Source organism: Trachemys scripta, chromosome 2 (assembly GCF_013100865.1).
Source record: "Trachemys scripta elegans isolate TJP31775 chromosome 2, CAS_Tse_1.0, whole genome shotgun sequence".
Classification (NCBI taxonomy): Eukaryota; Metazoa; Chordata; order Testudines; family Emydidae; genus Trachemys; species Trachemys scripta.
In genome coordinates, this window is record NC_048299.1 from 240,574,866 (window position 1) to 240,598,415 (window position 23,550).

General features: G+C 38.7%; 1 protein-coding gene across 1 annotated transcript in view; it reads left to right on the plus strand.

The window, feature by feature from the left end:
- CIBAR1 (CBY1 interacting BAR domain containing 1) overlaps nt 1-13,645 on the plus strand; it is a 30,750-nt gene extending 17,105 nt beyond the window's left edge. The window contains exons 5-9 of the mRNA XM_034763272.1: nt 618-623; nt 1,569-1,673; nt 3,331-3,444; nt 5,832-5,951; nt 12,375-13,645. Coding sequence (XP_034619163.1) covers nt 618-623; nt 1,569-1,673; nt 3,331-3,444; nt 5,832-5,951; nt 12,375-12,482 — 453 coding nt within the window. The 3' untranslated portion in view covers nt 12,483-13,645. The remainder of the gene's footprint in view (nt 1-617; nt 624-1,568; nt 1,674-3,330; nt 3,445-5,831; nt 5,952-12,374) is intronic.
- Nucleotides 13,646-23,550: the final 9,905 nt, after the last annotated feature.

Genomic DNA, 23,550 nt, shown 5'->3' on the forward strand with positions numbered 1-23,550 from the left:
TCTGCCAATTTTGGTCAAAATTAAACTGTTTCTTTGAGTTTTGGCCCTTTTTGTGATTTGATTATTTTTTTTCAGATTGATGTCTGATAATGATTAAACATTATGTGATAAAGAAAACCTGCACCACTTCTAGCAGCTGTCTACCCTGGTGATGACCACCAGATATGTGCCCAAAATGTAGTAGCAATGATGTTTTTCTATCATATGGGTTACCTTAACTCATTAATAAGACCTGTTTTTAACTCTAACTGGTAGACTACTATAAAATTATTAGTGAAATAGGCTGAGAGAACTGCTCTCCCCTCCAAAAGACTGCTGACTACCTGCAGCATAATATTCCATTCTATATTTTAAGTATACAGAAGCGTGCAACTGTTTCTGCTATAGCATATTTGTGACAAGCTCCCAGAAGGAACATTCACTGTTACTGGGTATTTTTGGTGTATCAAATATTTCACACATGAACACACATAATGTATTAAAGATAGACATTGTAGATAAAAATAATTTTTATGTAAGCATATTGACTTTTTACCAAAGGTCACATGTAACAATTGTACTATAAATATTTTACTTTCATTTTCATCAAAAATATTTTCCTTTATTAATAATTACAGTCACAGGTGCATGTTGTGTTTCTGAAGAGGAAACATCAGAATAAAATCTTTTAATTATTTATTTTCAAACTATGCATGTTTTAGTATTCTATTGTATCACAACATTCTGTTTTCCCTAAGAAATTAGTATATTAAAATATGTCCATATCTGTTTAAAGTGGATCAAGAATAACATTCTATTACCATGACAATAATATAATTAACATTACAATATCTACTACTTACTAAATACCAGTAAGGACAGAACTGTATCAGATAAATATGATATGCCCAAAACTGTCTATTGCAGCACATTATGGGAGGATTCAGGAAAACACTTACGCGCATACTTAATGATTTGCTGAACAGGGAAGTGTTACTGATGCTTAAAATTAAGATAGTGCTAAGAACTTAGCTGAATTGGGGCCTAAAGGAGGAGATGAAGATGATGTATGTTTATTTATTACTAATTCCATAGAACAGGGATGTGCTGGCCATAGAATTCCATAGAATAGGGACGTGCTGGCCGCCGCTTCCTGCAGCTCCCATTTGCTGGGAACGGTGGACCGCGGCCACTGGGAGCTGCGGGCGGCTGTGCCTGCGGACGGTCAGTGTAAACAAACTGTCTCGTGGCCCCGCAAATGGATTACCCTGACAGACCGCGTGCGGCCAGCGGGCCACAGGTTGCCCACCACTGCTTTAAAGACTCACTTGCTTAGCATACTTTTGTACATCAGGATTTATAGTTCATGTTCTCTACATTTTCCTTTTTTTCCTTGTACAAATCTTTGAAAATTTTTCTAAAGGGCTCTACCTCTGTGTAAGTGATATTAATGTCCAACTTACAAGAAGTCTAAACTATAGTAATTTGCATGTGCAGGACAGCCTATTGGTTTCTAAAGTAAAGCATAGTACACAACTTTTTAAATATCAATTCGAGGAATAACAGTCTTTATTTGGTTATTTTTAAAGGCTGAAAGTGATCTACAGAGAGCTTCAATGGATGCAACTCGAACAAGTCGGCAGTTGGAGGAAACCATTGACAATTTTGAGAAACAGAAAATAAAGGACATAAAGGTGTGCATGTAAAAATATATATATATAGAGAGAGAGTTCACATTTAAATTTATGGCATCACTCTTGATATGTGAAATGGTTTTAGTTGCAGTTTGTTTGGCAAGATTAGGCAACACTTCCAGTTCACGTGAGTTGTGCACAAATACAAATTGGGGCAAATACTGTGATATTCACAACTATTTCAATACTCAAATAACATTACACACACAAAAAATCAACTAGTTATTCTTCATTTCATTTGGATACAATATTAACTGTTGCCTTAAAATGTCATTTAGTGTCTCACTGAACTTTTAAATAGCTGCCATATTCCCCCCAGTAAATACTTGGGTTTGTGAGTGGAATGAAGTGGCAATGCTGAACAACAGTAACAGCTATCAGTAGCAGATTATAATTACCAAACTTGGAATTCGGCTAGGTTATGGGGGTTAAAACCCCTACTATTACAAGAAGTGTTTTCAGATTCTTAATGATTACAAGTGGGCAAGGCCTTCATTTCCCTCTTATCTGAGAGGACAAACGTAAGACACTTAAGCCCAAAGGATATAAGTGACTGAAAGGGGGTTAGAAAATGTCATCACAGCTTTACTATAAAGTTACTGAAGTGGGCTACTTTTAAAAAAAAAAAAAATTAAATAACTAGACCAAACAGGAAAGAATGAGGGAGGAAGAAAAGATAAAACATTATGCAATATATAGTAACATGGATGAGAATCATCCCAATAGTTTTGGAGATTCAGTGACTGTTTATGTTCAAGGCAGGGTAGGGTTTTGTGGTATGTATTAACTAGGGCTTTGGAGCTGTGCTCCGGCTCTGCTCCAGCTCCAGGCAAAAACCTGTAGCTCCATTGGTCTGGAGCTGCTCCGCGCTCCAGCTCTGGGCTCCACTCCAAAGCCTTATAGACAGTAGAATAAAAAATAGACATAGATTCTTCCTAACCAATTTCAAGTTTTCAGTAGATGGCTATTGGTAAGTTGTAATTCACAGAATATTTTTAAGGAAACGAAATGCAACATTTGAATGAGAAGGGCTGTGTAAATCAGCCAGATATATATCAGTTTGATAATCTAATACTCTGCTAGTGTGAGTTTTCATAGGCAGGCTTGTTTTGTTTTGCTTTGATCTATCATTTTCCTCTTCAGTGCCTGTCATATATGTCACTAGTTAACTGTTCACTAGGAATTAAAATGGTATACGAAGTGGGAACAGGATAATCAGGGGTTCTCAAACTGGGGTCGTGACCCCTCAAGGGTTTGTGAGGTTATTACATGGTGGGTCATGAGCTGTCAGCCTCCACCCCCAAACCCTGCTTCGCTTCCAGCATTTATAATAGTGTTAAATATTAAAAATGTGTTTTTATTTATAAGGGTGTTGCATACATAGGCTTGCTGAGTGAAAGGGGTCACCGGTGTAAAAGTTTGAGAACTACTGGGATAGATAGTGTTTGCCAAGTTGCCAGCAGACTTAGGGGTTAATAGCTAGAATTAAAGTCCAACTTTTTTTTAAAAAAATGCATTCAACTATTTTGCTGTTTGTGTCCTAGGATATCAGTGATATAATTCTGATACAGTTTTTGTGTGTTTGAAGCAGGAGTGTAGTTTCGTCATGTAAATTAATAAATCTGCATACAAATAAAACCTTTCTCTTAATTTTTAGAGCATATTTTCTGAATTTATAACTATTGAAATGTTATTCCATGGAAAAGCTTTAGAGATTTACACTGCTGCCTACCAAAATATACACAATATTGATGAGAATGAAGATTTAGAGGTAAGAGCAATCAACATTCTTTTTTTATTATTTACATACAAGGCCAAGTTGCACACTGGATCTACAAATGTTGCCTAATTCAGAAAATGCAAAGGACAGATTCTCATTTATACTGAGGCCCCTTTTACACTTCTCCAGCTGTGTAAAGGTGCCTTGAAGTGGGTATAGATTCATATACTGATTTTTAAAGCCATTGTTATCATCTCATCTAAGCCTCTGAATAACACAGGTCATTAGAACTTCCTTAGCTCCTGCTTCAAGTCCAGTAGCTGTGGTTGAATGCTAGAGTATTTCTTTTAGAAAAACATCCAATTCTGATTGATTAAAAAATGTCCATTGATGAAGAATCCATCACAACCCTTGGTAAATTGTTTCAATGGTTAATTACTCTCACTGTTAAAAAATGTGCACCTTATTTCAAGTCTCAATTTGTCTAGCTTCAATTTCCAGCCATTGGATTTTGTTATACCTTTGTCTGCTAGATTCAAGAGCCCATTGTTTAAATATTTGTTCCCCACATAGATACTTATAGACTGTAACTAAGTCACCCCTTAGCCTTCTATTTTATAAACTAAATAGATTGAGCTCCTTGAGTATCTCATTAGAAGGCACATTTTCCAATCCTTTAATCATACTCGTGGCTCTTTTCTGAACCACCTTCAATTTTTCAACATCCTTCTTGAAGTGTGGACACCAGAACTGGACACAGTATTCCAGTAGCAGTTGCACCATTGCCAAATACAGAGGTAATATAACCTCCCTACTCCTACTAGATATTCCCCTCTTTGTAAATCCAGAGATTATGTTAGCACTTCTAGCCACAACATCACAGTGGGAGCTTATGTTCATTTGATTATCCACTAGAACCCCCCAAGTTTCTTTCAGAGTCACTGCTTCTAAGAATAGAGTCCCCCATCCTGTAAGTATGACGTACATTCTTTGCCTCTATATGGTATGACCTTATATTTGGCTGCATTGAAATGTATATTGTTTGCTTGCACCCACCTTACCAAACAAGTCAGATTACTCTCTATCAGTGAGCTGTACTCTTCATTATTTACCACTCCCTTATCGTGCGTTTTCTGCAAACTTTATCAGTAATTTTTCCCCCAAGGTCATTGATAAAAATATATAATGTAGGCTCAAGAACTGATCCCTTCGGGACCTCACTAGAAATGCTTGATGATGATTCCCCATTTATAATGATATTTGAGACCTACCATTTAGCCAGTTTTTAATCCATTTCATGTGTATCATTCCACTTTCTCAATTAAAATGTCATGTGGTACCAAGTCAAATACCTTACAGAAGTCTGAATATATTACATCACTGTTACTTTTATCAGCTTAATTTGTAATCTCATCAAAAACTCATAAAAAAATTATCAAGTTAATTTGCCAGGATGTATCTTCCATAAAACCATGTTGAATGGCATTAACTAATATAGACTATTACAGTGGTTCTCAAACTGGGGTTTGTGAACCCCTGGGGGTTCATGAAATGGTACAGGGGGTTCTTAGGGAAAAAATTCCCTAATGGCGGACAGAGCTAGGGACCCTGGGTAGCACGGGGCCAGCAGCCCGGAGCCTCTGGACTTCCAAGAGCTAAGCAGATCAAAGCAAGCATATCGATCACACTGAGATTTAAACTTCAAGACTCCTTATAAGAAATGGAAAGGGAGGTGGATATTTTTTGCTGTTTTTAAAATTAAAGAGGCAGCTAGTATGGTTTTTAAAATTATTATGAAGAACAAGTTTAAGCTTTGTTGTAACGTGCATTGTTTGCCTGGACTGCTGAAGACCTGAATGCTTGTGTAGGAGCAACTCTTTGAGTTGGCTTCTTAAATACCTTCATGCTGTTTCACATCTGATACTCCTTGATGAACCATAGGAACCTTGTCTTATAACAGGCTTATTCAAAGTGATACAAGCTATGAAAGTGAGATCTTGAAAGAGTGTTGCCATTTTCATAATGTAACAAAAATACTGTAATGATAAATAGTGTGTAATAAGCTTATCATAAAAACAAATTTTATATTTCCAAGATCACCGTATTTATAATTTATACACAGGTAAAGGAGAAAATCCCTGGAAATATTCATTTTTAGGAGGGGGTTCGCAAGACTTGACATTTTAGTGATAGGGGTTCACAGGTTGTTACGGTTTGGGAACCACTGGACTATTAGATAGTATGCTATATATAGACTAAGTATAGATTGAATTATTCTCTCTATTCCAGAGTTGGTCTCTTTAAATCAGAGTTGGGAGGGTAAGATTGTATAGTCACTATCCAATGCTGTACTTATGTTAGAGAGCTTCAGTCTCTTGGGCTGTCAGTCTGGCATTTATATCATGGCACTAAAGTCACTGCCATTTTACCTTGAACAGGTCTTTCGGAGTTCACTGTATCCACCAGACTATCAGTCTCGTTTAGACATAGTCCGTGCAAACTCAAAGTCCCCCCTTCAAAGAACTGGTTCATCAAAATTTTCACCTGGAATAATACAGGTAAGATAGAAAACATGAATGTTAGGTTCAAGGTTAATTTCAGAAGGTGTGTTAAATTAGAGACAGTATCTCAGGAGCATAGCCTCAGGTGATGTAAACTGTCATAGGCCCACTGACTTTAATGGGCCTTTGACAAATTACACCATCTGAGCGTGGAGAAGGGTTCATTCCAGATATATTCAGTAAACATTTTAATTTTGTATCTTGTACCTAGGAATTATAATAACCTTGTTAAAACTGACTAAGATTTGCATACAATAGTAAATACTCTACTATAAACTATTTTATATAAAAAAGAAACAATTGGGAAGGGACATGTCAGAAACAAAGTTCTTCCAACACTTGGGTGATAGAAGAATAAAATAGATAAAACATGTTTCTCTTCTTAATTTTAGAATACTAACTTTATAAAATGATTTTGTAGGAAATAAAAACTGGCCGTTATTGAGTATGAGATGTGGAGAAGAATTCTGTAGAAACTTTTTTTAATATTTATTTCATTTTAGAAGAGCAGCTTTGTTGCAGTGACTTTTTAGGAAATGTGAACTGACTGTGATAAGAATAAGATACAGAAATTGGGTAGGACAGACTTGTCAATATTAATGATTGCAGCAAGAATGCATTCCACTTAAGGATAAATATATCAAGATGGGTAAAATGATCTAGTATGGATGAGCAAGGAGATTTCATAGTACATTTTAAAATGTGTCCAATAAATTGAAAAAATATGAAGAGGGAGATGATAATGGAGAAATAAAAAAAGTAAAGTCATGCAAAAAATTGGAGGTATGACAGAAGCAAAAATTCTTGACAATGTTGGAAGAAATAAGATGTCTAAAAATATACCATAATAGGGCAAAAAAGGAGTGTAAGAAGAAGAGAGATCATACAAACGAAACAGTCGCAGGTTGTGAGAAATTGAACATTTCCTAATCTCTAAAATGAAAAGTTTTAGGACTCTGATCAGTATTAAGCAAGCTAGCAAGCTTTTGGCTCTCATGTTGCATTTTATGCAGCAGTCTAGTAATAGGAGCGTTTTAGAGACACATTCTTTGAGTGGCCTCTGCACATTCCCACTCTTGAACTGCATCAACAGTGTAGCTTGGACCAGTGGAACCTTCTGATAAAAGTGCTCATTGGAGCACTCTCATGCTCCATGCCCCTCTCCTTATGGCTCTAAAGATTTGAGGGCAGGGCTATAAAGGAGGCGTGGTGTGATGATTGCTTCTGTTCTTTCCAACTACGGTAGCAGATGGACCAGGACACTTGCCAGGTCCTGGCACCCCCAATTCAAAGGAACATATTGTTCCCAGTGTCATCACCTTAGTTGAGCTAGATGTTAGTTCTTTTTTTCTTGTCTTCTTTTTTCGAGGGGTTTTTGACTAAGGATCTTAGTGCCCTGGCACAGGTCTTGTTTCTAGTATGTTGGAAACAAAGACAAAGAAATCAGCCTTCTTGCCCTGCTTCTTTTCGTGCTTTGAATACACATGTGTTATCTGGCCTGTTTGAGGAAATGTCATTCACCTTCTCTTTGCTCTATATGTAGCACCTTCACCCCTATGGCCAGAAAGGAGTTGCATTTGCCTCCAACCTATGTTACTGCAGGAAGCATTAGCATTTAAACTTCAGTTCCAGAAACCCAGGGATCTGCAAATGCTGGGAGACCAGCCTCAGCTTTGGCCCCAAAGGGGATCAAAAAGTCCAGCAGTATAGGTATCTGTCTCTTTTACTGGAGTCAGACCTAAGGTACTACCAGTCACTGTGAATCCATAAGATCAGAGGTGACACCTCTGCTGAAAAAGTTAATTCTCGAGAGCATATCTCTAAGGAACTTATATGTCTGGTTCAGTGCACTGAAGTGCAAAAGTGTCCTCATAAGGCTTCAGCCTTGGAAGTCCGAGCCACAGCAAAGAGTGGTTATAGAAGGCCAAAACCAAATTACAGAGCTGTATTCTGGTCAGGACCAGAGGCCATCAGTTCCATACTTGAAACTTCATTGTGAGCCTGTTGAGGCTTCTTGTGAGCCACTAAGTTCCTACTGGAGGATCCACTGTTAATAGGGTGACTCAGTAACATGGTGGCTTAGGTATCAAGCCCTGGGAACACCCTCATTCAGATCAGGGGGACCTTCAATGCTTAAAGGTAAAGAAGTGTAAGGCAGTGGGATGCTAGTTCCCCCTTCTCCAGAAAAGAAAAAGCCTTATAGGGGTAAATCAGTTTCCCTATCTATACAGATCTCTCCGAAGATAAATGAACCTGCCCCTAGAACCTCTACTAGTTCCTCAGGGAAATGTCTCACCTCCTTTGACTTTTTGCTTACCAAACTATTGCTGTCACCCTTGGAAACTGCCTCCGATCCAGAATCGGGCCATGTCCTGCCTGATACCATTCCTTGCCCGTCTTTTGCCAGGGAAAGGATGAGAGAAATTAGAGTTATCAAGACTCTCCGTTCCAACTGTTCAGACCATAAGATCACCCTTCCTTGGACTAGGAAGAACCACCTGGGTATTATTGCCATATTTGCCTTCCCCTATGTATTAACCTGAATTTAAAAGGGCTGAAGAAAGGCAGCTTCCAACAGAGCCTTCTCCCAAAAGAATTCAGGTGAAATATCCTGCCCTGATTTGTCACTGTCTGGTACTGAAGGAACAGTCTCCTTTACTTGTCCCAGACATACTGCCTGAAGAGGAACTAAAGGGGCCTGTTGAACCTTTGAATGCAGATATGGATCTGGATGATCAAACTTCACCAGATGATCGTGTGGGTGCATCATCTTCTTCCCCTCCAGAAGATATGTTCCAATTTCACAAACATATGGAAAGGTTGGGTACTAATTACCTTGAACATCCTTTAGGAACCTTAGAGTAAATGTCACATCTGTTCTTGATATACTGGGGTCACCTTCTAGAAGTGAGATACCTTGCCAGTCTTTGATGGTTTATTATAGCTGGCAAAAAGTATCTGGTTAAACCCAGCACCTGAACAGACAATTTCTAAGAAAGCAGACAAATTATACAGCTGCTTGCTGAGGAATTCTCATTCTCCTGACCCACCCAACTCCAAATTCATTGGTGATGACAGCTGCCATTCAAAGAGCTAAAATGCGTGGGTCAAGACCACTTTGTCCCTTCAGTTAGATAGGTAAGCTAGATGTTCTCTTTTGCAACACTGAGCATTAGACTTGTGAGCTATCAGGTGGTAAAGTCCACAAGAGCTTAGTAGGCTAGTCTCTCCGTTGAAATGGAGCCACCGCAGTGGGACTTCGCTGGGCTGGACATTGTGTGCGGATGCCAGACTCTCACCTCCCAAAACAAGTCCTCTACTCTCAGCTCACCCATGGTCAGAGATCCCATGGTGGTCAGAGGAAACGCTACAAAGACACACTGAAAGCATATCTTAAGAAAACTGATGTAGACATCACAAGCTGGGAAGAGCAAGCCACCAACCGACCATATAGCGCCATATCCTCCATCATATAGTGGCCCACTTCGAGGAGAAGCGCTTTGCTCTTGAAGCTGAAAAGAGAGCGAGAAGGAAGGAAAAAGAAAGAACTTTCTCTCAGCAGGCAGCTGGCCTGCCACAAAATGTTTGTACCTTCTGCGGGTGGATTTGCGGTTCCAGGATCGGACTCCTGAGTCATCTCAGGACCCATATGTAAATCCGTGATAGAGATCATCCTCGAATCAAGGGATTGCCAATCAATCACAGTGGTGCAGCTAGTGTAGATGCTCTATGCAACGGGAGAGAGCTCTCCCATTGGCATAATAAATCCACTTCTGCGAGAGATGCTCTGTCAACAGGAGAAGCTCTCTGGCCATCATAGTGCTGTCCACACTGGCGCTTAGGTCGGTGTAACTTACATTTCCACACCCCTGAGTGACATAAGTTATACTGACATAAATGCTAGTGTGTACAAGCCCTAAGTAACAGTTAAAAATTACTTTTATAGAATGAAGGTAAACTTTTGTGTTTCATGGATGTAGTGAGTAGTTCTTCAATTTCCAACCATTTTTTCTTAGGTTTGCCTTTTTGTGGGGTGGGTTGAAAAATGTCTTAATAGTATATATTGATACACTGGAATTTTGCTGTCTCTCGTGCGCCATATTTCATCAAATGATCTAAATGTATTTTCTCCAAACTGAGGGCAGAATTTTGATATACCTGTAAGTTCTCAAATGTCAAAACTTCCTAGGTTTTTATGGTGTTAATTTCTATATTGTCTGTCATGGATATTAGAGGTGATAGATGTGGGTTTAGCTTTCTAAATAAATTATCCCAAGCTTCTATTGTTGTTTTTAATAAAAGAATGGTTATAAAGCCAATCCTCCCTTTTATCCTGGCCTTTATAACATAGATTGCTTAACTCTGGGATTCTTATTTCTCCAAATGAATTTATTTATTGTGGACGCCATTGATCTACGAGACTTCCTGGGACTAAAACCTGGAGCATTTGGAAAAAGAAGCTAATTAGGGATCCGATATTCATTTTAACTACCTGTAGTTTCGCCTTTGAAATTTCATATTTTTACCAAATTTCCAGATGTCTCGATTTTCTTAATCAAAGGAATATAATTAATATTATGTAGGTCTTGCCCTCTTTTAGAAAACTATATTCCGAGGTATCTTAATGATGTAGTTACCCATTTATATTTGTATTTATCTTGTATAGCATTCAATAAATCAGAGCCCTCACCTACATCCAGGCATTCTGACTTGATTATTTTAAATCCTGACTTTTTGCCACATTTTAAGATTTCCTCTTGCAACTAGTAGTGTGTGAGCTGGATTTGTAACACATATCATGACTTCTGCATATAAGGGTGACTTGTGTTCCCTGTTTCCTATTGTAATTCCATTTATATTAGGATTATTTGAGTGACTGGGCAAATGAATCCTTTGCTGTGGCAAAAAAAGGTGATGATAAGAGGCATTCTTGGTTTGTGCCTCTAAAAATGAGGAATGTTTATGATAATTATCCATTCACTCATATAATAGCATATGGGTTGGAATATAAGAAGTTAATCCAATTTTGAAATTTAGGGCCTAAACCAAATGTATCTGAAGTATCTTTTAAGGAATGCCAGTTTACTCAGTCAAAAACTTTTTCTGCATCTAGTGATTAAAAATAGATGGGACTCCTAGGTAGAATCTGCATAGAAGATCAGGTCCAAAACTGCGAACATGATCTGATAGCTGCCAGTCTAGGATCCGTTAATGTAGCTAGGTAGTAATTATAAATCAGATGGTTTCAAAGGACACTTGGAAATAAAACCTTAACTTTTCAGAAAAGTGAATCAGGAAGAAAAATAACCAAACTTGTTTTAATATTTGCATTGTTTTACTCCTCCAGCACCTCTGTTTTGGGTCTTTGAATGGTTAACTATAGGCGTGATCCCAGCTCCCATAAAAGAGTGGGAGTCAAGTTTAAGCCCTTATGTCAGTAGCAAGGGGGACTGGACAAAATAAAATTGGACAGCAGCCTCCTCAGATGTAGGTTATGGTTGGGGAAGCAAAGAAAGAACATATACATTGCACCCTTCCACGATAACTAGTAGCAGGAAGGCAGGGACAGAAATACCATCTCGTATGCATGTAAAACTGTGGTGAGAAAGGAGTTCTGATATTGGTGGGAATAGGGAGGTTGCAGAAAGAACACCAAGACCATACCTTGTGGTGATCCTTTCTCAGGAGAAAGACATGAATGTACCACTGGAGCTTGTCATTGCTGATTCTTGGCTAACTGAAGAGGTTGGATTCTTTTTTCTTAATTCTTACAAGGCCTCCACAGAGTTCCCTGTACAACTGGCTTGCGGTATCAAGGAAATAAACTTGGATTTCCCACAGCTTGGTCTACGCTTAAAAATTAGGTCGACATAGCTACAGCAAGCAGGGAGCTGAAAATGTCATCCCCCCTGAGCACTGGAGCTATGCTAACCTACGCCCTAGTGTAGACAGAGCTAGGTTGATGGAAGAATGGTTCCTTCAAACTAGCTACCATCACTTGGGCAAGTGAAGTTCCCTACAATAGAAAAACCTCTTCCATTACTGCAGGAACACTCTACACTTTGGTGCTATGGCACCATAGTGGTGTCACTGTAACAGCCATAGCCTAGACATGGCCCACCTAGCTGTGTTGGACTGCTACTAGCTTATTAACTCCGTCCCATAAATGTATATTTATTTTTCCTCTTTTACTGACACTGGTATCATATGAGCAACATTTTTAAATCAGTCTCTGCAGTTAGCTAGCTGAAGTTTATATTATGTACTGTGTCTTATGCTTGGTATTATATTCCTTGCAGGAAATTTAGATTTTATATATAACCAGTTCACTCCTAAAACTGCATGGATTTGGGGTGGGGAATTTTTTTTTCCAAAGTGTTATGCAAAAAGTATGATTTATGTGTTGGATTCCATTTTTAGCAAATGTCTAACAGTCGGCTAAGAAAAGAAGAGGAGGAAGATGAAGAGGAGGAAGAAGAGGAGGAGGATGAGGAGGATGAATTGGAAGCTACCAAGGAAGAGAGATAACTTTGAGAACTGTTCTAAGTATTTTGTCTTTTTTCACATGACAAGGCCTGTCTTTGCTTAACAGCTTTTATATTTTAGATTATGAGAATTTCACTGAGGTCATCCATTAAAATAATTACAGCAGAGCAGCAAGAAATTGGCAGCAACATTTAATCCTGTTCATTTGATTGGCTATTTGTTACTTGAACAGCAGGTCAGTCTTGAAGATTGTAACTAAGTGTACTGAAACTGGATGATTTCAGTAGACAGAAAATGAAAAGCAAGTAACATTTCAGTAGAAAAATTACACTACAAGCTTGTATAGTCTATTTAATTTTAGTCAAACTTCATTTTTGTCTCCTATTGCAATTCAAAATGATCTACTGTAATATTTAATTATTGCCTAGACAGATAGTGAACACAAGGATCCTTATTCTTAGGTCTAGCTGAGCTGTATTTGTCACAGGCTTTGGGTATCAGTATACTAGCTTCATTTCACCCACTCCCTCCCAATCTTGGGGCCAGGTTGTAATGCAGCTACTATTGCAACTTGTGCCTGGCTATCCACAACCCCAAAGAGCTGCTGTGGTAGCTGCAAAGCAGAATACAGAAGTGATCCTGGCATATTACCTTGCCTTGCCAATGCCCCTGTTATGGAGTAGGAGGCAGGGTAACATAGTGCTGCCTTCTACCTTTCTGTTTCTTGGGGATTCCCCAAACAGGGGAAAGCCTCAACTGGCTAATTAAGATAGCTTTGTGGTTTTTACACTACTGGGGTGGTGCAAATGGCTTGTATCAGAACCAAGGATCTAGTCCAAGAACTCTTTTTTTTCATACGCTTCCTTTTTACGTGAAAGTGCCTTCATGATAAAAGAACCATTGTATAAGTATACATCACCTTTTCATACTTGCCTTTTATACTAGTCAATTCAGTTACTGATTCTTACCACAAGAGCAGTTATGGACGTTGATACAAGATTTCAATGTATTTTCCTATATAAGTATCTCTTATACACATTCCTGTATCAAATTTATATTCAGTATTATTGTATGGAGTGAAAGTCTGTCTGCCAAATAGTTATTTCAGTATTTTATCGATCTTGAACTTCAGTATTTACTAATCTTAATCTGCAGTTATTGAAACTATCTGTGTACAGGATGGAAAAATAAAAGTTTTTAAGGAACTCCTTTTTCGCCATTTGGAATTTTGACACTGTTTACTTATCTGTATCAAGGAATGAGTAACACACAATCTAAATTAGTATCTTAAGTAGGCACTAGCTAAACTAAGTAAAATACAACTGGATTCTCTGGCATGTAAGATGCTCTTTTAGGTACTATGTAGAAAACAAAAGAATGCACTGAGGAATAGTTCACAATTTATATTACATGGACAAGTGTAATCTTCAAGTGTTGTTATTGTAGGATATTATAATACAGACTTGTTTTGAGGAAAAATAAAGGCTTGCTACAATATAACACTGGTGAAAATCCAAATGAATCTCTTAAAAGTTTCAGAGTAGCAGCCATGTTAGTCTGTATCCGCAAAAAGAACAGGAGTACTTGTGGTACCTTAGAGACTAACAAATTTATTAGAGCATAAGCTTTCGTGGGCTACTGCCCACTTCTTCGGATGCATATAGAGTGGAACATATATTGAGGAGATATATATATACACACACATACAGAGAGCATGAACAGGTGGGAGTTGTCTTACCAACTCTGAGAGGCCAATTAAGTAAGAGAAAAAATTTTTTTGAAGTGATAATCAAGCTAGCCCAGTACAGACAGTTTGATAAGAAGTGTGAGAATACTTACAAGGGGAGATAGATTCAATGTTTGTAATGGCTCAGCTATTCCCAGTCCTTATTCAATCCTGAGTTGATTGTATCTAGTTTGCATATCAATTCCAGCTCAGCGGTCTCTCGTTTATCTGTTGTAAGATAGCCACCCGTAGGTCTGTCATTGAATGGCCAGACAGGTTAAAGTGTTCTCCCACTGGTTTTTGAGTATTATGATTCCTGATGTCAGATTTGTGTCCATTAATTCTTTTGCGTAGAGACTGTCTGGTTTGGCCAATGTACATGGCAGAGGGGCATTGCTGGCACATGATGGCATATATCACATTGGTAGATGTGCAGGTGAACGAGCCCCTGATGGTATGGCTGATGTGATTAGGTCCTATAATGATGTCACTTGAATAGATATGCACGATGGGTAAGGAATGGTGTCCCTAGACTCTGTTTGTCAGAGGGTGGAGATGGATGGCAGGAGAGAGATCACTTGATCATTACCTGTTAGGTTCACTCCCTCTGGGGCACCTGGCATTGGCCACTGGCGGTAGACAGGATAGTGGGCTAGATGGACCTTTGGTCTGACCCTGTATGGCCATTCTTATGTTAATAAAAGAGGCAATTATGATGTCCCAGACAGTCTCCATCTTTGGAGGTGACTAACAGTCAAATTGGCCCAGTCTAGGGAGCATTAGCTAGGTATAGCAAGATGAAATTAAAAGTACAGTAGAAGAGGGCACAGTCATGAAGAATCATAAGGATTGTTGTAGCACAGGAGGGCAAGCTACAGTCTGTGGGCTGGATCCAGTCTGTGGAATTGCCAGCCCCATGGCACAATGGGGCTAAGGCAGGCTCCCTGCCTGCCCTGGCCCCGCGCAGCTCCCACAAATGGCCGGCACCACACCCCCGCGGCCCCTGGGGGAGTAGGAGGAGGCAGAGGGCTCCGTGTGCTGCCCTTGTCAGCAGGCACTGCCCCCCACAGCTCCCATTGGCCAGGAATGGGGAACCACAGCCAATGGGAGCTTCAGGAGTGGTACCCACAGATGAGGGCAGCACGTGATGGAGCCTCCTTCCCCACCCCACCCGGTCACTGCTGGACATGCTGGCCACTCCCAGGAGCAGCGTGAGGCCAGGGCAGGCAGGAAGCCTGCCTTAGCCCTGCTGCACGCCACTGCCACCCCAGAGCCGCTCGAGATAAGCAGCGCTGGTCTGGAACCTGAACCCCTCCTGCAGTTTTCACCAAAAAAAGTTAGCAGTGACTGGACAACTACCAGTGAACATCAGTGTAAATGGGATAAGGGCTAAGGCTAAAATAGGAAACAAGAAGTAAAGAATTACTTAGACAATTCAGATGTCTTCAAGTCAGCAGGGCCTGATGAAATACACCCAAGAATACTTAAGGAAATGGCTGAAGAAATTTCTGAGCCATAAGTGATTATCTTTTAGAACTCATGGAGGACAGGAGAGAGACCCTGAGAACTGGAAAAGGGCCAATATAGTATCTATTAAAAGAGGGAATAAGGACAACCCAGGCAATTAGACCAGTCAACTTAAATTCAGTACCTGGGAAGATAATAGAGCAAATAACTTTGTAAGCAACTAGAAGAAAATAAAGTGATCAGTCAACCTGCATTTGTCAAGAACAAATCAACCTAATATCCTCCTTTGGCAGGATACCAAGCCTTGTGGATAAGATGTGATACATCTTGACTTTACTAAGGCTTCTGATACTGTCTCATATAACTTTCTTATAAACAAACTAGAGAAACAGAGCCTAACTGGTGAGGGTACAACTGGCTGGAAAACTGTACTCAGTAGTTATCAATGGTTCACAATCGATCTGGAAGGGCATATCGAGTGGGGTTGCACAGGGATCTGGCCTAGGTCCAGTTCTAGTCAGTATCTTCATAAGTGATTTGGATAATGGCATAGAGTACAGTTATAAAGTTTGTGAACAATACAGAGCTGGGAGGGGGTTACAAGAGCTTTAGAGGACGGAATTAGAATTCAAAATGATCTGGACAAATTGGAGAAATGACCTGAAATAGGATGAAATTCAACACAGAACAAATGCAAAGTACTATCCTTAGGAAGGAATAATCTATTGCACAAATACAAAAGAGTGCCTAGAGAGGAGTACTGCAAAAAAGTACTGGGAAAAAGAGTGCCTAGAGAGGAGTACTGCAAAAAAGAATCTGAGTTATAGTGGATCACGAACTACAAAAGGGCTGGTCTACGCTGGGGGGGGGGGGGGAAAAAATGTAAAAAGATACCCTTCTTTCAGCTACGTAATTAGGTTGGTGAAGTCGAAGTATCTTAGATCGAATTACCTGGGGTCCACATGGTGCGGGATTGATGGCCGCGGCTCCCCCGTCAACTGCGCTACCGCCGCTCGCTCTGGTGGAGTTCCGGAGTTGACGGTGAGCGTATTTGGGGATCGATATATTGCATCTTAACGGGTTATCCAGGATTTATCCTGGATAAATCGATTGCTACCCGCCAATACGGCGGGTAGTGAAGACATACCCTAAGTCAACAATGGAACCCTGTAACAAAAAAGCAAACTTTCTAGGATGTATTAGTATGAGTATTGTAAGCAAGACATGAGAAGGCATATTTCCACTCTATTCAGTAACGATAAGGCCTCAACTGAAGGATTGTGTCCAGTTCTGGGCACCACTCTTCAAGAGAGATGTAGACAAACTGGAGTAGGTCCAGAGAACAGCAACAAAAATGATTAAAGGTCTAGAAAACATGACCTATGAGGAAAGATTGAAAAAACTGGGTTTGTTTAGTCAGAAGAAGAGAAGACTCAGGGAAGACATGAATCTTCAAGTACATAAAAGCTTGTTAGAAAGAGGAGGGTGATCAATTGTTCTCCTTAATCACCGGGGACAGGACAAGAAACAATGGGTTTAAATTGTAGCAAAGGAGATTTTGGTTAGCCATTAGGAAAAAATTCCTAACTCTAGTTAAGCACTGGAACAAGTCGTTGAGGGAGGTTGTGGAATCTCTACCATTGGAGATTTTTCAGAACAGATTAGAAAAATATCTGTCAGGAATAGTCTAGATCAGTGTTTCCCAAACTGTGTTCCGCACGATGTGAATAGGTGTTCCATGAAAGAATCATTATTTTAAAAAAGGGTCTTTAAATTTTTTTTAATTTTAAATTTGGCATATTTGAAGCATAATTCACAACTCTTCTTGGACTATAATTTAACAAAATTCTTTTTCCGGTTATTGATAGATCTCGTATTGAATATCATGGCGTAAAGAGAACGTGGCACACAAGCAAGTTGACGTCTACCCCTTTCGGGCATGTTTCAGTTAGTGACGTCGTACCCCTTCTGCTCCAGGCTGCGTGAACTGCAGTGGTATGCACACACCATTCTCTTTATGCCATGTTGAATATAACATTCACTCAATATGTTCAAACCTGTGGGTCTTTACCATGTGTGCAATAAGCTAGCTTCACTTGAAACAATATAAATATTTGTGACAAACAAAATTTGACAAAAATCAGTATTTCTAAATATTGTTACTAAACCTAATCATCACGGATTTGCGGCTAAAAGAAGGAACTTTGAAACGAAAAGCAAGTTCTTCTGGTACTTCAAAACTCTGGCTGAAATAAATGAGCAAAATATTGTGACGCTTCAAAGTGAGATGAACCTCGCAGGCTTTTGTTGCTGAAAAATCTGTTAGTATTAGTGAGTTATCCAAGGTGAAAGAATTTCCACCGAAATATATCAAAAAACAAGAAGCAGGTGTTAAAAGACCGAAACAAAAGTATGATGAAAGTTATTTCTTTCGTTTTTACGTGTGTTAGAAATAAAGATGTTCCCGATGCGCAGTGTGTCGTGTGCAACAAAATACTAGCAAATAGTTCATTGGCTCCTGCTAAACTTTGTAGGCATTTGGAAACCAAGCATGCTGAATACAAAGACAAAGATATAATTTTTTTCAAGAGGAAGCATGACTCACTTGGAAATTGTAAACTTTCGATGATTACAATTGCTAAAACAGACAACAAAAGTGTAACAGAGGCAACTTGTCGAGTAAGTTACTGTATAGCGCTTGCCGGAGAAGCTCACACTATTGGAGAAATGCTTATCAAGCCTTGCGCGAAAGATATTGTAATGTGCATGTTGAATGAGGAGTCTGGTAAAAAAAACTGATGCTGTACAGTTGTCAAATAATACTGTTGCACGCCGTATTAAAGATCTTGCCCATGACATAGAAAAAGAACTAGTTTGCTGACTGAAAATTTGCCATGAGTATGCATTGCAGCTAGATGAGTCCTCTGACGTTTCAGGACTTGCCGTGCTACTAGTATTTGTCCGACATAGATTTAATAATATTATTGAAGAGGATCTGCTCTTATGTGAATCTCTGCAAAGCAACACAACTGGAGAAGAAATATTCAACTGCATCAACAATTTTATCAGAAAGCATGAAATTAATTGGGGAAAATGTATTGATGTATGTACTGAGGGTGCTCGAACAATGATCGGGAAGATGAAGAGAGCTGTAACGCAAATCATAAGTGTGGCACCAGAAAGCACTAAGAGCCACTGTGTTCTATACAGACAAGCACTTGCAGTTAAAAAAATACCAGCGTATCTGAAAATTGTGCTCGATGAAGCAGTACAAATTATCAATTTTGTCAAATCTCAACCACTTCAATCCAGGTTATTTAAAATTTTGTATGAGGAAATGGGTAGTCAGCACAAAGCGCTTCTTTTACAGGTGGCTATCCAGAGGAAAAGTGCTTGTGAGGCTTTTTGAGCTTCATAGTGACCTACTGGTATTCTTCACTTCAGATAATTCAGGACAAAAATTTAATGACTGTCTGACAAATTCCTCATGGCTAATGAGACTTGTGTATCTTGCAGATATTTTTGCAAAATTAAATGAAATTAATCTGTCGCTGCAAGGAAAGATTGTGACCATTTTTACTACAATGGATAAAATTTCATCGTTAAAAAAGAAACTGGAATTCTGGACATCTTCTGTAGAACAGAGTAACTTAGACTGCTTCCCTACAGTACATGAATTTCTGACTGAAATAAATTCTACAGTCCATGAAGAAGTTTCCAGCACCATTTTACAGCACTTACATGACTTGTAGGCCTCTTTATTAGAATATTTTCCTACGACTACTGATAATGCTTGTGTTCGAAATCCATTTGTAGTTACAGACAAACCAGTCGGCTTCACTGCACACGATTATGAAAGCCTAATTGACTTAATTTCTGACTCTGATTTGAAACAAAAGTTTAAGGATCTTCCGCTGAATAATTTTTGGAGCTGCCTAATAGAAGAGTAACCTAATGTGGCTAAACGTGCAGTTTGGGTGCTCCTTCCTTTTGCTACAACTTATTTGTGTGAGACGGGATTTTCTTATTATACTGCAACAAAAAACAAAATAGGAATAGACTTGATGATGTGCCTGACATGAGGATTCAACTTTCTAGCATTATTCCTAATATTAAGCGAATTTGTGATAGAAAAATGCAGAAACACCCATCCCATTAAATCCAAATTTGTATTTCTGTTTATAAAAATAGATTTTCCTAGTAAAAACCTAATTTGTTTGGTGTTTGTGTATATATAAAAACATTTTTTTTAAAGTAGAACACTTTTTAATTTTGACTCTTGCACTTGATTTTTGTACTACTTTATATGCGTTTTCCAGTTAGAAACTGTTAGTTCAAGTTATTTTAAATTTGTATTTTTGCTTTGTTTTATAAAATAAAATATATTTGAGCATAAATAACGCAATTTTTTATTTGAAAACCAAACGACTACAAAATAATATTAAGTGTTCCGTAATAGGCTAAAAAGTGTTCCATGGCCAAAAAAGTTTGGGAAATGCTGGTCTAGATAATGTTTAGTCCTGCCACCGTGCAGGGGAAGGGACTAGATGACCTATTGAGGCCCCTTCCAGTCCTACATTTCTATTACTCTCGCTGTTAAAAATGTACACCTTATTTCCAGTCTGAATTTGTCTAGATACAACTTCCAGGCATTGGATTGTGTTATATCTTTCTCTGCTAGATTGAAGAGCCCATTATTAAATATTTGTTCCCCACGTTAAGTATTCATAGATTGTAATTCAATTACCCATACCCCATCTCCTTGTTAAACTAAAGGGATAGAGCTCCTTGATTCAGTCACTATAAGGCATGTTTTCTAATCCTTTAATCATTCTCTGGGCTCTCCTCTTCACCTTCTCTCATTTATCAACATCCTTCTTGAATTGTGGGCACCAGAACAGCACACAATATTCCAGCAGCAGTCACACCAGTTCCAAATATGGAGGTAAAATAACCTCTCTACTCCTACTCAAGGTTCCCATTTATGCATCCCAGGATCACCTTAGTTCTTTTGGCCACAGTGTCACACTGGGAGCTCATGTTCAGCTGAGTATCCACCACAACCACTAAATCTTTTTCAAAGTCACTGCTTTTTATGATACAGTATGGGGTACATTCTTTGTTCCCCCATTTAGTTATATTAAAACATCTACAGTATGCATGTACAAGCAATCTTTTAAACAGTAGTTTTAATTAGAACATAACTTGACACTGAACACTTGTTGCAGCCACAATACTGTGAGCTGGACAATTTTAGCCTGGTTTCTAAATTGCTCAATTTAGTAAGAATATTGAAAAGTAACCTGCAAAAGTGCAAAATATGGACTTATTCCCTTTTGCTGTATTATGATGCATGAGAAAGATATGAAAGGTTTGTTTTAATATTTCCTGCTTGTTTCTTAGAAAATATCTGAAACTATATGTATCTGAAAAACTAAAGAGTGGTCTAACCCCACAAAAAACATAGCTGAAGAATGAATTTTTAGTTCCACTACTTTGAACTGTTTTTGTTGCCATCTACTTAATATCTGACATCGCCCCACCCCCCTTCAGTTATTGTGGGGAGAGATTTATGTACACATTAAAACCTCCAGCCTCTGTTCCAGTAAAACCAGGGGAATCTAGATTTGACATTTTTGGAATTTCTAAGGCAGAAAGAGCCATTATATCTATACTTTAATACATCACAAGTGGGGGAGGGGATGTAAAATAATTCTTTTGAGTTATATATAATTCAGAATAAAATTAATGTGATCAAGAAATGTGTGAAATATTAACCTTTTGCATACAATTTAATTCCTGGAACTGTGTGAGTAGGTATGAAGTGCACTTCTTGAAGTGCCGTTTACAACAAGGGATCGTGTGAGATGTCTCCTCCAGTGCTCGTATTTGATTATATAGATGGTTTTACCATAACCTCAGTTGGAATTAATAGTAGGGGTGGGGAAAAGGGAGGGGAGGTGAAAAAGTCAAACACTGGCCTCCCTAAATACAAAGCAAGGTATAGAGTATAAAAACACAAATTCAGGAACTGACATGAAAGAACACTTGTCTTTTTTTCAGTCTTACAATCTATAAATCAGTGAATCAAATGCTCAAGATTCTAGTTGGGAAGCCTTTCCTTATTTTATTCTAGATTTGAAAACAGACCTCACAGATTTGTATTTTCACATTCTTGTAAAACTGTCAAGAAGTACTTCAAATGCAGATACAGTGAAAAAATTGAGTGAAAATGATAACCCCTTCAGCAGACCTATGCTCCTATGTAATACAAGGCATCTGATTTTGACTAATCCATTTTTATTATCAGTGGAGGTAGAACTGTTCTCACTTCTGCATTATCAATAGAAGTAACTTAGTTCTGATTGTGGAATATTTAAGAATAGGAATGAGAAGGCTGCACAAATGCTGGGTTTTAGTTCAGCACATTTTCCCTAGCACTTAAGGCTTTGGGGCCACTGATGATAGCAGAAGCCAGGCTCCTTAATTGTTACTGCACACCAGCTCCTGCTGAGTATATATGCTGCTCTTCGGAAAATACCAGTCAGTTCCTTCTTGACTTTAATCAGCAATGAGCATACCACTCTCCTCCAATCCTCAACAGTTAATCAGATCCCAAATATACCTTGTTATCTGCTTTCACCTCTGCCTGAGACCTACCTGTTCCAGATCATTAGCATAGTGGTGATCTTGGCATGCCACGCTGCTGCCTGAGCCAAGCTCAGTGAGGTTGGCATTTGTTCTACTGGTCCAGCTCTTGCCAATGAGTTATTTCCTGTACTTCAGGCATGGCATCTAAGAAGGAAGACTGCTCAGCAGCTTCACACACAGTCAGAACAGCATCAAAGAGAGGAGGACAATGATTGTGGCGGATTCTGAAGCAGAGGAAACAACAATGTGCTGCATTGCCAGATATATTTGCAGACTAATAAAACACCAGCCCAGTGTCTCAAAAGATACAAAGTCATACTTTAAGCCATACTAGAATGCTTAGTGTCACCACTGCCTGCATCAGTGCAGACCTGATCCAACTCAAGACGACTTTCAGTTTGAGTTTGTTCAATCTGGATGCACTGCCCCCATCTCTTTGATACCAGAGAAGTAGAGAATTTATCTAAGCAGATAGATATGTAAAAATACTGCAGAACTAGGCTTCCAGCTACCTTTTCCTACTATAGTAATACAGCTCATCAGCATCCTTTCCTAGTAACTTTCCTCTATGCCAGATGAATTGAATATTGCAATGTACTTTTCTAAATAATCTATCTAGAACTTGTATGATGTGTTTGAAAGTAACTGATCCATGGTAGATATGACAGTAGCTAACCTAGAAAGCCAAAATGTAACACCCAAGAAAGCCCTGACATGTTAAGAAAGCCATGATAGGTACATATTTGTCATGGCAACATTTTTTTAGTTAAATAATGTTCTTCTGGCATTTCCACCACTGGAGGTTGCAGGGATCAGTCCTTACTATTGCATCCAAGACAATAATTATAAATTATGGGTGACCTGCAAGGGGTTTAAATTTTGCTCCTTAATAGTGTATGAGGATGACCTTTATGGATTTTTGCCATAGAAAAGTCAGTAATATCAAGTTGGGTCTTTCCTAAGGATTTCATTGATGTTCCAGGCTCTGAGTTTATATGGTAAAGGGGCAGAGGTCTAAATCTTTATCAAAGCCATCTTTTCTTTTCACTGTTCATTATTCACTGGAGTTAAACATGGTAAAAAAATGTGTTTTAAACAGTCTAACTAAAATATCTTCCCCGGTACATTAGTTAGTTTTATTTCTTACTGTGTACAATTACTGAAAAAGTATCCAGCTTTCCCTATCATAACTGTTGGTTCTAGCCTATTGATAAAAAAAACTTGTCAGTAAAATATATAATGAACTACAGCGCTGGAGATGGAGAA